The sequence below is a fragment of the Cheilinus undulatus genome, linkage group 6, assembly GCF_018320785.1.
Source record: "Cheilinus undulatus linkage group 6, ASM1832078v1, whole genome shotgun sequence".
Classification (NCBI taxonomy): Eukaryota; Metazoa; Chordata; class Actinopteri; order Labriformes; family Labridae; genus Cheilinus; species Cheilinus undulatus.
In genome coordinates, this window is record NC_054870.1 from 4,513,306 (window position 1) to 4,529,821 (window position 16,516).

Below are 16,516 nucleotides of genomic sequence, written 5' to 3' on the forward strand. Positions count from 1 at the left end.
CTTAACCCATTTTTCCAGACTGGGTCTAATCTTACATTTTGTAATTAGTAGGAGCTAATCCCATTTCTTTTGGCAAAGTCCTGACTGGTTCTCACCAGGTTTTATAACAGGGATCAGATAAAATACAAATGTCTCCTATCCTACAAAACAAACACATTTGGTGTTGGTTGGAGTAAAGCAGTTCATTTTCAAATCTGGCTTTGGGGCTGTAAACTGAGTTTTGGCTAACTTCAGATCTCCAGCCAGTGAAAACCGCAAAACCACACCATGTTTGGTCGAGTTAAAACAGTGAAAAAGTAGCTGATAAACTGAAAAACACAACAGAACCAAAGTCCAGCTTTGCTTCTAAATGTCATATCCATTTCATCTAAAAATATTTTTGGTGGATAAGTTTGTTAAATGTTGTGTCAATTAACCTTTTACTGATAAAAGCTATACAGAAACCTAGAAAGCTAGAATCACACTACATCTCATAGCCACATTTCCATGGCTAGACTGTTACACATCCTCCCTGAGCCGCCTAATAAGGAAGAAGCCAGGGTAAAACATTTCATTCCAAAGTGTGACATTTATGTATAGAGAAAGAAACAATAAGAATGTCGTGGACTCAAGGCTGCACAGGTAGTAAGGCACTGCTGCAGAGAGAAGGCAGACATTTGGTCACATTTTAATCTGTTTATGTTTATCTGGTAATTTGAAATAATTTCACAGGACATTTGTGTTTTTAATCCTGTGTGAATCGACCCTTTCTGTAATTTGCAGCATAAAAATTCCAAGGAAAATTACTACCCATATTTCAGCACACACAGAGGTCCACAGGTAATTCTAATCCCGTGCAAATGGGAATCTCTGTAATGGGGTGGTAATTTTTACAGCCAGTGCAGATTTTTCTGCTCCTTTTTCTTATTGATAAAATAATAGAGGCTTTGCAGGACTTGGTCAGCAAAGTTCTGACAAATGTAGGTAATAAACAGAGCTTCGCTTTCAGTTAATTTCTGCAATATTTTACTTCACTCATTTAACTCATTTGACACCACACACGTAACCTTACAAAGCAGATGGATTTCCCTGTTTCCATGTTTCTCACTGGTGAATCCATCTTGCAAAGCTCCCATCTGAACCACTTGGGCCCGGTCAGAAAGTGACAGGACCAATCAGCGACGAGGGGCAGTACTTTAAGGCGCAGCAGTGTTGTGACGTAAACAAGCAGCAGCAAGAGCTGGTGCAGTTATGGAAGAAGAGATTAGCGTGGATGCTGCTAAAGTGCCAGTTTTATCAGAACTTGACAACATTTCTTTGTTAAAAGAAGAACAAAGAACAGCAGTGAGTTGTTTTCTTTTCAAAACGACAAAAGTCGTGTACTGACATGTCTATAGTTGCCATGTTCTGCGTTATTCCTCAGTAGCTGTGCACGCACAGCTCGATAGCGGCTACGTCACGTGTTTTGTTACTCTTATTGGCCCGTAGAGATGTGACAGACAGAACGTTCACCCAATCACACTGAGTTTTTTCAAAGCCTCTTCCTTTTCTCAAATGTTTCCTATTGAAGCTTTCCCAGATGGATGTGTGAAACAAATCCATCTGGTGTGTTAGGTTAAGTGTCCAAATGTGCAGACACATATGTTCTTCATTCGCACAGCTCTTCTGCTCTTCCTCTTACTAGTGCCTGATCTTATATCAGTATTATTTAGCCGTACTTTATGCGCATAACAAAATTTACAACTTGAAATGTGTTGCTCAACATTCAGTGGTTAGGCTGCAACAGCTGATCTCCATGAGGAGATCCAAAATAAATAAAAAGTTTAAAACATTTCCTGTTAAAAGTAGCATAAATGGTTCAGATTTAAGAGATTTTATAGGGCACATCAAGAAAACATTACCTGCAGAACGTGATGTGCATGACATTGCATTTTTTAAATGAATTTTAGCTTTTTCAGCCAGGCAGCACCTTTATATTTTTCTTTCAGAAATGTCTGCAAGTTTGAGTTCATTACAGACTTTGCTTATCCTGTGCAAATGCATCGCACCAAACACAGACATCAGGGGGAAATTCACAAATTACCAGAGGTCCCTAGGTAATACTTGCCTTGCGAATAAGGCATTCAGCTGCAATAGTGATCAGGCAGGAAAAGGTGCTGATCTATTGGAGGCAGGTAAACACCCCCAACTACGACGATGCCCCACAGCATGTTCTGTTTAAAAATCATGTACATGTGTGGGGTGAAAGCCACTTTGTTTAAACAAATGATGATTTAAATGATTTAAAAAATGATGCACACAAGAAAATATCATTTGTTCAGTGACATTGGTGGTTAGGTGTACTGAATCCTGGCAAAAAAATCTGCATGTCTTTAGGAGATGAGCGCCTCAAAGGTTTTGATTTTAAATCGCCCTTGGTTCATAACATGTTCTCAAACTGCTGAGTTGATTTCTCCTGTGTTCTTAAGTTCATGAATGCCATGTCCTAGTAGGCTGGAAGCTCAGGCACATCTAATAATAATAATAATAATAATAATAATACATCACACTTATATAGCACTTTTTTTTGGACATTCAAAGATGCTTCACAAACAAAGCACTGAATAGCAAAAGGAAACAATCCCTTTACATCCATTAAAGTGCAGGATGTGTGCAATCACAGAAGGAACAAGAAGTGAGGAGAGAAGTGATGAGTAGGGCTGGGTATTGTCACTGATTTCCTGAATCGATTTGATTCACAAGGTCCAGATTCGATTCAATTTCCGATTCAATTCGATTCAATTCAATATGGATTCATTGAGGGGCATTTCAGCTACAGTACCTGTTTTGCTTGAATATGCGAGGGGGTCTTAGACCAACACATTTGATCAATCAACATAATAAAGTGCAACATAGACTTAACAGTCAGTAACAAAAGATTGATCTTTGAAAAAAAATGAATCGATGCCGAAAATTCAAACAAAAAATCGATCTGAATCGGAAAATCGATTTTTTGAACCCAGCCCTAGTGATGAGACATCAAAATTTAAATAATTTATAAAAAGAATCCTACACTGGACTTCTTGTATGAGAAATACTCTGACACTTCTACAGTGGATATACCACTGCTCCAAATAAAACCAAAGAGGAGTATTTAATTATATGTTAAGTACCAGTAGTGGATATCAAATATACACTTTAAACTATGGGTGGGCAACTATTTGAGTTAAGTCTCAGCTAGCGCCAGCTAATTGCTACAGTGGTTGCAGTAGTTGCTATTGGCTCACAATACAACCTCACCCTGTTTCTATCTACAACCTATTATTTTTCAGATGATGCTGAGGAAAAAATGTTGTAGATAGGATTTCGACTTTGCAAGGATGATCTGCCTGATGACAGACACAGAGTCTGAAAAATCCTTCTGCTTTACGAGTTTAGTTAACATTCCATCAAAACAAGATTTCCATTTTTCATTTAAATGATTGCAACATCCAAAAATAGCTATCACCAATTTGAATCACAAACTGAATTTCACACAACACCCAGCCCGATTAAAGGTTCACCTGCTGAGTTCACACATCTGTATCTATCATCTGCAACGCTCTTAAAATGGTCAAACTGTGTCGGAGATCTCTGGTCTGAGTTGGGCTTTATGAACGATGACTTTTTTTTTGTTTTGGTCACCTTTATCATTCTGGTCATTCCTTTCCTTAGCGTCAGTTAAAATCAGAAGTTTATTGCTCCATTTGCACCAATTTCCTAATTTTTGTTCTTCAACTATTACCACCTCTATCAAACCTCTCCATCCTTACCTCTCCTCTCAGTATGTGCATGTTTCAGCACTACAGAGCTAATTAGCAGCTCAAAATACAGCCTGGAGATGGGCGTGCTAATGAGTTCAGCACCAGTGCTTAGAGTGTGCTCTTTCTGGCCCGGGCTGCCCAGGTAATCATTGGAATAATTAATGAACCTCTGGGGCATAATTCAGAGGGGGGATTTGGCTAATCATATAGGCATAAAAATGATTACATCAGCTTTTGGCTTTATTCACAAGACCACATGAGGCTTATAAAACAATGAGAGATCGTTTGGGCCTAGTTCATCTCGGTGTCTGTCTAATAAGCAAGATCAATCAGGTGAGGGAGCTGTAGCAAAGAGGTTAGTGGTCACTAAGGACAAGATGAGTATAAAAGCACACAGTAAACAATTAGAAATGTAGTGTTGGTGAGAGACATTACATAAAAGGAAGAAAACAGAGCTAACTATAGCCATCAGAACTCCATGTTTGGCTGAACCTGATGTTGACCTTTACTTCATTTATAGTCCAACTTCAAAAATATGGTATCTGTCCACTCCAGAAACAAATACATAGACATGACTGGTGGCAGCAGCTTGGAAAAGCATAGCTATAGGCTGGCTATGCTTTACAGATTCCACTAAAGTTGGTGGCCACAAGCCAAAGGAAGCAATTTAGAGATGTTACCACAGCCCTACAGACAACCGCAAAGACTGCAGGAGCTTAGAATTTAAGGATTTTTTTTGCCTCTTGTCAGCTTGTCTTTGGGGCCCTAATATATGTAAAAACTCAGTTTTTCTTCCTCAAAATGATCCCCCTGCTGAAATAGCCATCTGGTGGTGGAACGGTGCAAGTCCATCACTAGGTCACCTCTGGGGGGCGAAACTTGGTGGTTTTTTTTGCCTTTTCCACTGACGGAAAGTTGACCGAGAGATTTTATCTGCCTACAATCAGTCAGTCATCTATATATGCATAGTAAAAGATTCATATCAAACGTTATCCCAGGATACTTTATATAAATGGCGTATGTGGACCAAACTCTTTGTTGTGTCATTTATAAAGACCAAACATCAGTCCGACTTTGGCACCAGCTGTCCCGATGCCAAATAACAGTAGCTGTATGGGTATTTGATTTTCAGGAGCAGACAGACCATCTCTTTTTTCAACTTTTTATACAACAAAAAACTCACATTGGTTAGGGAATATGCATGATATCTTTATAAAAACAGCAATTTTAAAATATGTATAATCCGATGTACTATATGGCCATTGTTATGTACCATTTTTATGTAAAACTGGTAAAACTACGCTGATAAAGGGTTCCCATCTACAGCCACTATGCCACGGATCTCTCTGAGCTTGTAACAACCACAGGAGCAACTTTCACAGAAATCACTGGAGGCTAAGGCCACTACTATGACCAAGTACCTCATACGACCAAACTTTAAAAATCCTGAAATATCCCTTTAAGGCACAGCATATCCATATGAAACAGCATCTTGACAGCATATAATTGTATACCTCTCAGAGGCAGGATGTAGTTCTTGTTTTATGCCATTCAAGAGAGCATACTATTTTTGCCTAAGATTCCTGAATGCTGTGTAATGTGCTTGTGCTTTTTGTGCTTGGAAATTCAAAGAGGATTGGAAATACAGCACCCTGGATAAGATCCTTAAGCTGTGGTGAAATATAAAACTGTTAGAACTTTGCTCACTAGCGATGTTACAAAAAAAACCTTCCTTTGTGCATACATTACTCAGTTTAAAAGAGTCCTTACAGCATCAATGCCAGACAGCTGCATGCCTATGTTGATGACGACCACACAGAGCACCTGCCTCCGGACTCGATCATCCAGCAACAGGTTCCACACTGACAGCGTCTCTACTGACGACAGCGAGCGCTGCTCTTCCTGCATCTCCTCAATCTCAGCCTGGATGTTACACTTGGCTCTGTAGTACTTCAGGGCTGATGGACAGAGAACAGGAAACACTAGAGTTACAGCACAGAAATACACTAAAACATAGGACAGTAAAGCTGCTTTAGTAGTTTTGGAAACTACAAGTAAAACTACAAACTACAAATAAGAAGTAGATATCGGTCAGTCTGCCTGCAGAACCGTTTCATTAGATCTGTTATTACAGTTTTTCTCAGTCACTTTGGTACATTTCTCAGATCAGAATTGAAATTCTCAAAACTACTTGTTCAATCTTTACATCATTGTGTCACTTGTGCACATCAAAAAAGCAGTTTCTCATTTCTTTGAACAAGTTGCAAATGCTTTTTTACATCCATCCAAATGATTATGTACAATTCTCTGCTGTTTCCTACATTATCAGTTGCTTAAAACATGTTGATCAAAATGTATTATAATGGGTCTCTGTTGAATAGTCTCACCCCCCACAATATTTAGGCATTAGTTCATTGCACAAGTCTTTACATGCAAAATGGTTGAACATGTTGTCATATTGTGTCAAGCATATTTCTATACATTTCCATTACCCTTTTTTTCTTAAATCGGTCCTGAATTGGTAAATTGCTCCCAGGTGGATCCTGACTTTCTCTAACGAAGGGAAACGTGTGAAGCATTAGATCAACCAATGATCAAGGAATTTGACTGAGGAGAATTTGATGATTGAGGAATTTTCTCAGCATGGAGATGGAAAGTATATGATTGCCAGCCACATACACAGATGACCCTTCTGGCTGCCGTGGAGGCAGCGTGTGATGACATCACAGCAGATACCTGCAGAGGCTGGATAAGACACTCTAAAAGATTCTTTCCACGCTGCATCACAAGAGAAGAAATTCGTTGTGGTGTAGATGAGAACTTGTGGACCAACAGACAGGAACATCAGGAGGTGTAGGAAGACTGCACTGTAATTCCTACAGCATCGTATGTACAGTTTTCCCTAAGGAGATTGTCCTATGTTCACATTTCTACTTTTTTTTTGTTTTTGTTTTTTCTTTGTGCTATGCAGTGCTGTCTTTTCCTTTCTTTATCACAATGACATGGTCTGTCAACACATTACAGTACAAACAGTAAAAGAGTAAATGTGAATCTTGCCCAGTCTCTTGCAATCAATCTCCCACATACACTAAGATGTAACTTACAGTTTACAATAATTGTCATCAAAACCTTATCCATAGTTTACATCAGAACATCCCTCCAGAGTACACTGTTATATTGACAACATGACAGTACGAGAAATGTACTAAAGTGACTGAGAAAAACTGTAAGCAGGGATACCAAAGCTATTCTGACAGGGCATTTGACCGTATGGAAATCAAGAGAACAGCTAGCTTCGCTTGTTTGTTGTTTTACAAAAAGGCAGTAAAGAAGTGAAAAGGGAAAGTCACGTGATCTGGAAGTACACATAAAGTTTTCAGAATAAAACCCTGAGCAAGAGAATAGAGACAGACAGATAGACAGACAGATAGATAGATAGATAGCTAGATAGATGGATGGATGGATGGATGGATGGATAGATAGATAGATAGATAGACCCAAAAAACAAACATCTGTATATCTTACTTTTTCTTACTTTCCATAGTTTAGGATGGAAAACAATTCAAAACTGGTTTGGAGTAATAATAGGGTGTCAGTTCTTCTCTGACGTATTTCTCTATTTGCCTAGTTATAACTCCAATATTCTTTGATTTCCTTATCAAAAGTTTTCACCCACTTTTCCCCCAGTTTTGTGCAGCTTGTTCATATGAATGGACAGCGTGGCGGCTCCACTGACCTGTGATGGTGGCATGGACGTTGTGCTTCTCAATCAGCAGATACCTGGGGCTCTCTGGGAACCATGGCAACACCATCAGCTGGATGAAGGTGGGTATCACAATCACTGAAAGAAAGAAAGGCCAGTGCTCCTCCTGCAACAGTGAAAAAACACCAATAAAAATCTACGTTGAAAATGCAGAATACATTTTTGTTGTTTTCTTGAGATCCTATCTTGTCATCTCTGGATAAAAACAGTGTTTTCCCCATTATAGTGTGTTAATAGTAAACTCCTAAAATGAGACATAGATCTTAGAATCTGAGTTAAGAGTTAAGAGCGTCCGCCCTTTGGTTTGCTTTATGCTGGCAAGATACGTGATGAAGGTCTGGTAGACAGAAACGTGTGATTTAATACATATGTCAGTATGAAGTGAGGCACTGTGTAGGAGCCAGCAGATCAGCGGGTCCTGAGGACGGACCTGCTGAGAACCGCTGGTCTGAAGGAATCATGCTGTCTGAACAAACAGTATCAAATCATAAAGGGGGTCAACCTCGGGGCCAATAAGTTCATTCAGGCTCAGGTAAACTTTAATCAGTCCAGGAAAGGATTGGTTAGACATTTAGCTTTTAACACTAAGCGTATTAGTTACAAAACTACAGGAACGCCAAATGCCCGGGGGAAAGTCTGAGGTTTTTGGGACAGATTTAGCATTTACAGTGGTTTCACAGAACTCCCTCTCAGTTACACGAATCAGTTTAGAGGTTTCAGAAGCTTTAGGTTTGCATAAACACAGCTCCTGAAACCAAAGCCATTAACACTAAACATTTTAAACCTGTTGCAAAAGCAAGCAGTACACTCAAAACTACAAAAAAAGTTTCTAAATATGATTTTATTCTGTCTGACTGATTTCTTTCAGCCAACCTACACTGTTTTACACATTGTTTTAACTTGTTACTAACTTGCGTAACTTGTGAATATTTTGAAAACTAATTTTGTTGTTTAACCTTTCCAGTAAGGTGGCCTTGAGTGCTTTGAAAGGTGCCTATAAATAAAATGCATTATCATTTTTAGTATTAACTTTAACAGCAAATAAACATAACTTCACAGCCAGATACCCATATCTTTGCTAACATTTCTTTTGCTTCTTTTGTGCTGATAGTCTGCATACTCCCCCATCTACAGGGTCAAAGGGTCAAATTTGACTCTTTTACTGGACTTTTGAAATAAATTGGCTTATTGGAATTATAAAGATGGTGCCTGTCATTGATCATGCTTTAGTTAGAATCTGAGTTTTCCCTTTCTACCAACAGAAAAATTTTTAATCAATGAAATCCATCATTTTATTACAACATTCCTGCTTTCTTTACTTTATTTGAGGTTATTATCACGATTGCTTCAGCTATTGCATAGTTGTAAACATAATTTATGTTTGCAAGAAATATTCTTAAAGTTCCTGTAAAGTAAAGCGTGATATGTTGGAATCAGGTTGCTGTCAAATGTGAAAACAAGTTGTTCACCTCTTTCCTGGCTTGGTTATATTAGAGCAGGGCAAATATAGGCGCCCATGACATCACCAGTTTGGATAGGGAATTAACCCTTTAATTCACTGTCTTCATTGCAAGTTAGCAGCCAGCTATATGCCTTATTTTGGTCATTGTGAGGTAAATTTACAAAATATTTCAGCCGCAGTGATCCAGGAGTCATTAAAAGTATCATAACAGAGAGATTTGTGCCAGAAAACAGTAAATTTAAGCCCCAACATCTGTCTCTTTGCTCTGGCACCTTAAGAAAAACTATTTTATAGAATAATATAATATTTTCTAAATGATTTAAATTGTATATTTTTCTTTTATTTTCACAGAACTGACTGGGCACCATAAAAACCCAGAAAATGGGTCCTCTCCAGTTGTGATTTATTGTTAATACTTAACATGTTTGTTTTAACAGTAGCATTGGTGCTAGCTTCCTGGCTAATGGTTCCCTCACACTGAAAAGTGTGGCAAACTTTTATTAGGTTCTAATATTGAAAGTATTTACTTATGCAGATTTTACACCTCTGTCCCCCAAATTTGTCACTATTATTTGCCACTTTTTATCAATTTTGTGCAATTTGCACCTATTTTTGCCTCATTTACCCATTTTTGTCACTTTACACAAATTCGGACACATTTTACCCTGTTTTCATCCCTTTTTTCTACTGATTTTTGACACATTTAAGAAAGTTTTGCTACTTAAAAGCTATTTCTGCTTCCTTTAAGCACTTTTAACCATATTTCTGCCAATTTCTTCCAATTTTAAGCCATTTTTGTCACTTTCAAACCCTTTCTAACACTTTTTTGCCTGTTTTTGTGACTTCTTAACAATTTCTTGACCCTTTCTACCTATTTTTGTCTCTGTTGATGTGTTATTGCCACCTTTTCACAATTTTTATGCTGATTTTTGCCAATATTAACCACATTTGACAATTTGTTATTAGAATTTTTCAAGTTTAACCCATTTCTGCCACTTTTTGCCCATTTTTCTGACTCAGTTAAAACATTTTTGACAGTTTAAACCCATTTTTGCCACTTTTAATCCCATTTCACTGCCTTTTCAGCCCATTTCTTCCACTTTAATACCAACATTGCCACTATTTACCTTTTGTATCCCTTTTTTGTGCAGTTTTCCACTTTAACTCACAATCCCTATAGTTTTAGTAATAGGTTCGTTACCTTCAGTTGTCGGTACAAGCTATTTTTAGAGTTCAGACCTGCTGTGCCAGCTCAATGTAAGCAGACGGTATTCCGGCTTTCCCTCATCAAACTCATCAAATACACAATCCAACAACTCCAAAATGCTCTCATGGACAAGTTGTGACCTGCACATTCACCACGCTATGAAATAATAACGTACAATTATGTAACATTACGACGCATGAAGCAAATACTCTGAACTATTTCTTGAGTAAACCACTGGGTGGAGTGACACAGTGCAGCAGCCATGTCTGGAATGTAGTTCTGGCTTTGCATTTAGCTTTAAAACATCTCCGTCTCGTCATGTTCCATGATTATTTCATAGCGTGGTTAAAGTACAGGTCACAACAAACCTATTACTAAGACTATAGGAATTATGGCAATGGACGAATTTGCCAAAATGTTGAAGTATCCCTTTAAGACAACACATGGGTTGATATTTCTATACTCTATGTCCATGGCTTTTTATTTGTAGCCTGCTGTAAATATATAAACACAAATTGAATGGGACAAAAAATGTTTATTCTCCCAGCTGAACTAAAGATAACATCAACATAACGTACAGCCCACAGAGTAGTAGGAACTTTTGTTATAGTTGCTTACAAGCTAGAATTAGAAATAAGTGCCTGGGTAAAATAGCTGTCATAGCTGAAATAGCTTCAGTCTACTCTTTTTGGCCATGTAGTTTGCTTTGCATTGAATATAACTGAGATTCATTTTACATTAGATGCAAGATTGTTTTGTGCTTTTTTCATCATTTATTCAAGTGATTTTAACAAGAAAGAAAGAAAGAAAGAAAGAAAGCATCCAAAACTTGGCTGATGAGATTAAAACACCAACTATACAGAGTGCTGTATATCTCACTCATACACTCCCCTGATAATTGGCTGTAGAGGCCGTCATTTGTGATTTCTGTCTGATCTGATTTGCTCTGAGCATTCTAAGTTCATGTGACTGCTACATAAGTGTAAGTGCTTAGAAATGAACACATACAGGCAGTTAGTTTTAAATGTTGTGCATTTTAACATGGAGAATTCAAAGCAGTGTTTAGCAGAAAGTTTAAGTCTGAGAATGGGCTAAAATTTTGTCTGTAATGTGTTTTAACCTTCAGTAACGGGGTGTAACTCTTAATGATAAAAATCTTTTAATATCTTTTATTAGCCATGTTCCTTACCTTTCCTAGAAGCTCATGTAGGCCAAGGATTTGAGCAAGAAAGACTCCAGTGCCTATAAATATACTTGGCACCAGACCCAGGAAGCCTCGTAGGTTCTTAGGTGCTATCTCGCCCAGGTACATTGGCACTACACTTAGAGAGATGCCTGCAGTAAAAACAGAAACGACAATAAAACAACTCACTTCTTTGATAAGATGACCCATAAATATTTTATTGTGTAATTATCAAACAGCATGAGGCAAATATCAAGAAAATAGAGTGGCACCAACGGCAGTAAAGGACAAAAGTTTGTGGACACATGAACAAAACAAACTACACAGAACTCAAATGGTAGCTGCAGTCCTTCAGAATCACGTAGACTAGAAGATGTTCTAAAATAAATAAAGCTGCCTAGGTTAGGATGTAAGACGTCAAAGACCCTCACTGTGATATTAGCTCTACTAACACACCCCAACCAAGCATAATGCCATATAAATCAGTAAATTACATGAGTTATAAATGCATTGCCTGGAGCAAGGATTCGCTTCATTGCGGTCACTAGAAAGATCTGCAAATGCATGCAGATTTGTAAATCTGCAGAAAGATTTGCAAACTTGGACAAAGACCCACAAATGAGTGCACAAATCTGCACATGTGTAGACCAATTTGTAATTGTGGACTTAGCTTCTTTGGTTCAGCAAACTCCTTATTTTTTGCTTTAAGTTGTCAAAATACTCACAAGCCATCAGTTAAAAACTACAGTCTGCCTCTCAGTTGGCTGTCAAACACACGTGACTTTTGCAACACTTCTGCTGTGCACGATCTGTAAATGTGTACTCAGATCTATAAGTATAAGTCTGGGTTTTGTTGCCCTCATCCTCGGCTCCAAAGCAAGGCTGCCTTCTTTATCACAAAGGCATCATAGGAAGGCAGCAGTTTATACCTAATAAAAGCTCCATATAACATCTACATGAAAGGAGAAAAATTATCTTATAATACTGTTATAGTTCAAATTTTTATTGAAAGAGTGAGGAAAATAATGACTTCCTTTCCTCCAATACTGTATCACAGCAGTGGCTGAATTGCAGTTTATACTGGACAGGGTTTCACTGTGTTCTGTTTTTCAAACAAAGATCACCAGTACAACATTATTTGAACCCAGTGGTGTAAGCAATAAGATCAATAGAGATTGTCCTTGATAACCAAGAAAATAGACTCACAAACCATTTTCAGATTATATCATAATCACAATCTTAAATTGCAGCATTGTCCAGTATAAATGCAGTCAAACATTACTTCTGAATTGTGCAGAAACAGAACTCACACGCCTAGATAATGAAGTTGAAGATCAGTTTAATCTTGCATGTATAGACCTTGATTAGACCTTAATTGGACAAGGCATTCTTCACATGCACAGTTTCCTGTTTGTGCTTTGACCTGCTGCTCAGACAGCATTAATGTTGAGTTTAGCAGAAGTTGTGTTGTTGTCCACCTTGGGATAAAACAGGAAATAGGCTATAGCAGCGGTTCCCAACGCAGGCGTCAGGGACCCCCCCAGGGGGCGCCAAAGATCTAAAGGGGATTGTGAGGCTTTGTCTGCTCTGAGGCTGCCAAAATTAGATTTACTAATATTGACTAAAACCATGATAAAGCAGTTATTAAGTAGTTTATACGAAGTTCTTTTGATAAGAAAAGCATGCATAGGCCTTTTTAGGGTTTTATCAGTGAAACAATTAAAATCTATGTTGATTTTTGGCAGCAGTGTGTCACTGTTTCTTCTCTCTTGGGTCCTGGGGGGGTGTTCTGCTTTTCTTAGGTACATGTAGGGGGGGCTCCAAGGAAAAATGGTTGGGAAACACTGGGCTATAGGAATGGGATGCATCAGATTACACCAAAAGTAAAGCAGATGCACAAAGCTTTAAAGTTTGCTCATGTCTGCATGGTTTGACAAAGATCCAATGAACTGCTGGCTAATTTGCTAGCAAGGCCAACCAGAGAAAAGCCCAGTTGTAAGTAGCTGAAAGGGGGTATATGGCCACCTAGCGCAGCACAGTTGGAAATACTTCCATGCTTGTGTACTGGGACAAGAACAGCAATCAGGCTCAACTAACTTTTGCCTGATGGTGCCCAGCTGTTAAAGGATCTAGTATTAGCAGAGTTGTGAATTTATGACTGCACCTGAGTGGATCCCTGTGATGAAGCGGCCGATGATGACCATCTCAGGTGAGCCACAAATCCTGCTGAAGCCCATGAGAGAGCCACCAATAAACACCAGCACCGTCGTGTTCACCACTGTTCCTTTCCTGAAAGCACACACATGCAGATACTTACACAAAAAAGGACTTGTGAAATGACTTCTAAAGTGTTTACATTGAAATGTTATTTCTAACTTCAGCATCAAAAACCATCAGGAATATTCAGACCCCCTTCACTTTTTCAGTTTTGTTGCCTGATGCTACAGTTGTTCAAATTCAAACAGGCTCAGGCTCCTCCTCCTTTGTTCTGCAATCACGCTCCAGTCCTTTATTTTCTGCATTTCAGTGGCCATTTACATATGCCTTTAATAGATTACAGTGGTATTCCTTGCAGTCCTCTCCACTGAAAATGTTGGAGTCACTGATTATGCCATCTTGTGATTTGTCTGGATTTCAGCAAACATGTTTGCATCCTGCACAAGAAAACTGGTTGGTCTACCTTAAACAACAGAGGGATGAAGCACCTTGAAAATCTTTCTTGTGAACTGGCCTCTTATTAATTCTCACTACTGAATCCAGAAACTTAGTAATTGTCACTTTTGGTCTAACAGAATCATCTTTTATGAAATTTTTAAAATTCACTCGGTTTTCAGTAAAAGATCCCAGGTTGTTTTGTTTCCTCCAGGGTGTTACAAGGTCACTTCAGACTAGAGCACTGCATTAGCAGAACCAAAATAAAAGTCTATTTGTTCAGTGCTAGCATGATGGCTGAATGCCATTGACTGTTTAACCTATAACATGGCTAAATGTTTATGTGTTGTTTTTTCGGTGCTGTTTTGGCCAGAGCATCCATTTAATGAGATTCGTGCATCTCTCCTTGTTAAATAAAGGTTTAAGAAGAAATCAAATCAAACAAACTGCATTCTCAGACAGTTGTTCTTGGGCTAACTAAACATAAAAACATACAACCCAGGTGTTAATGAAGCACCAAGGCCAATGGCGGTATACGGGTCTGATATATGCATACGCAGTCATAACGGTAGACATGTGTGCACGTTGTGTAAGTCCTGATAAGCCATAAAATGCCTACACGGCTCACAAGGCTGGTCATGAGCTATGATTAGCCATAAAACACCACTGTGTGAAAAATCTGATCAGCCTCTATAAAGAATTATGAATTGCAGGCTTGTCATTTGCATTAAATCACTGCTGAAGTTGTGTGAAATGTTGGATTGTAAGAGCCATCAGCTGATTTGTCAAACTAAATGTTAGAGAACTTTCCCCTGTACTTCTAGGACTGGTTCACTTCTGGAGGGCAACGGGGACAAAGAGATGCGTGTGGACTCTGAAGGACAACATGGTACCAAAGGAGAGGGGGGAGTCATGATTGATAGAAGACCCTGATCTTGTGCCTGTGCTGCTGTTATAGGGGTGTGCTGCAATGCATCCTAATCTTGTGCTAACCTACATGAATCACATTATGAACCACCACATGAACTGGGCCATGCTTTCACAGAAATATTTGGGGCCAGAGATGTTATTCTGCGATGCTTGTATGAGTTTGTTTCACGGTGTTAAAGCAGTGGGTAGAACCAGATGCTGCTGGGCATCTCTCAGGTTGGCACTGCCAACTGGCCACTATCCACCCTTGGAGGTGGACGGTCCAGAGGGGTTACAGAGGTGTCAGGACAGAGCAGGGTCAACTTTCAAATACAGTGAGGGCTGTCCAGGACATTTTTTCCTGTTTTATGTCAAACTGTACTTGTTTCACTAAAATAACACTAAATGTACACTAGTTAGAGAGACTCTAAAACCTAAGAGCACTTATTCCAGCTGAAAACATGTGGAAAGGGGCTTTGAGTGTGATCGTTGGTCAGTTAGGATCCAAATCTAGATGCTTTAGTACAACGTGCACGAATTATACATATCATGTGGAGATTAGGGTGTAAATCACCAGTTTTATCACAATATCAATTTAACATTTTACAACATTTTCTGGTATCACAAATACAATTCTGATTTGAAAAAGGAATCTAAAATCAACATCAGATGATATTGTGCACAAATAATACCCAGTTACCAAAACAAAACAAAACAAAACAAAAAAGTTTGGGCTATTTATTTACTGGCAGTAATATATACCTTTTCTGTATTTTTCTCAATCATGATCAGGTTTTTGTCATCTATTTCCTTTTTTAGAGTGGATATTGAACTCATTTACACTCATTGTGTGGACCTGAATAATTAATTCTGCTTTATTTTAGCCCCTCATATTTAACATATTAATAGGGCATACCGTTCATGTGTAGTTTTATAATATAATATGAGATTTTACTGAGATTACATTTGTGATGTATGATGTTGAAGTAAAGGCTTTATATTATTTTTGATGAAGTGCAATCTAGATTTTGATAAATGGATAGGTTAAAGCAAACTTTTGTTTTAACGAATGATTTTTCTTGCTATGAGAGGGTTCATAAAAACAGAACAAGCAGACGGGGACAGAAAGTGAGCAACTGTACAGCTTTAGTCATGTCTACTTCAGGCAATTCATAACTGTATGATAATTTTAACATCAGATGTCAAATTACAATCAGTGTATAAAATAGTTTCAGTCTCTGTTGAGCTGCATAGCCTACATCAGACACCTCTCACCCCACTGCAGCCATGGGTAGACAACACAAACAGAGTGGTTTGTTTCTGTATAGATCTCTAATAGTGATCACACATGGGTAAAAATTGCAGATGTAGTCAGAAAAATGTTAACTTCAGTGTTCGATGTATGTCCACACAGTGGAGCGCATAGCTAGAAACTCCCATATGAATAGATACACTTACGACAATGTGTATTGAAAACAATGAAATTATTTCAGAAGCATTTAAACCATAGAATTAATCTGAAAATGAGGGTGCAACAAGATATAAGCTATGAAGGAGAAAGCTGGGGTGGGGGAGGTTG

At 38.4% G+C, this 16,516-nt stretch overlaps 1 protein-coding gene across 1 annotated transcript in view; it reads right to left on the bottom strand.

Annotated features, from left to right (window-relative positions):
* slc2a15a (solute carrier family 2 member 15a) overlaps positions 1–16,516 on the bottom strand; it is a 56,715-nt gene that overhangs the window by 18,956 nt on the left and 21,243 nt on the right. Inside the window, exons 4-7 of the mRNA XM_041788885.1 lie at positions 13,541–13,665; positions 11,383–11,528; positions 7,498–7,630; positions 5,532–5,719 (exon numbers count right to left, since the gene is read on the bottom strand). Of these exons, the coding sequence (XP_041644819.1) occupies positions 5,532–5,719; positions 7,498–7,630; positions 11,383–11,528; positions 13,541–13,665 (592 nt within the window). The remainder of the gene's footprint in view (positions 1–5,531; positions 5,720–7,497; positions 7,631–11,382; positions 11,529–13,540; positions 13,666–16,516) is intronic.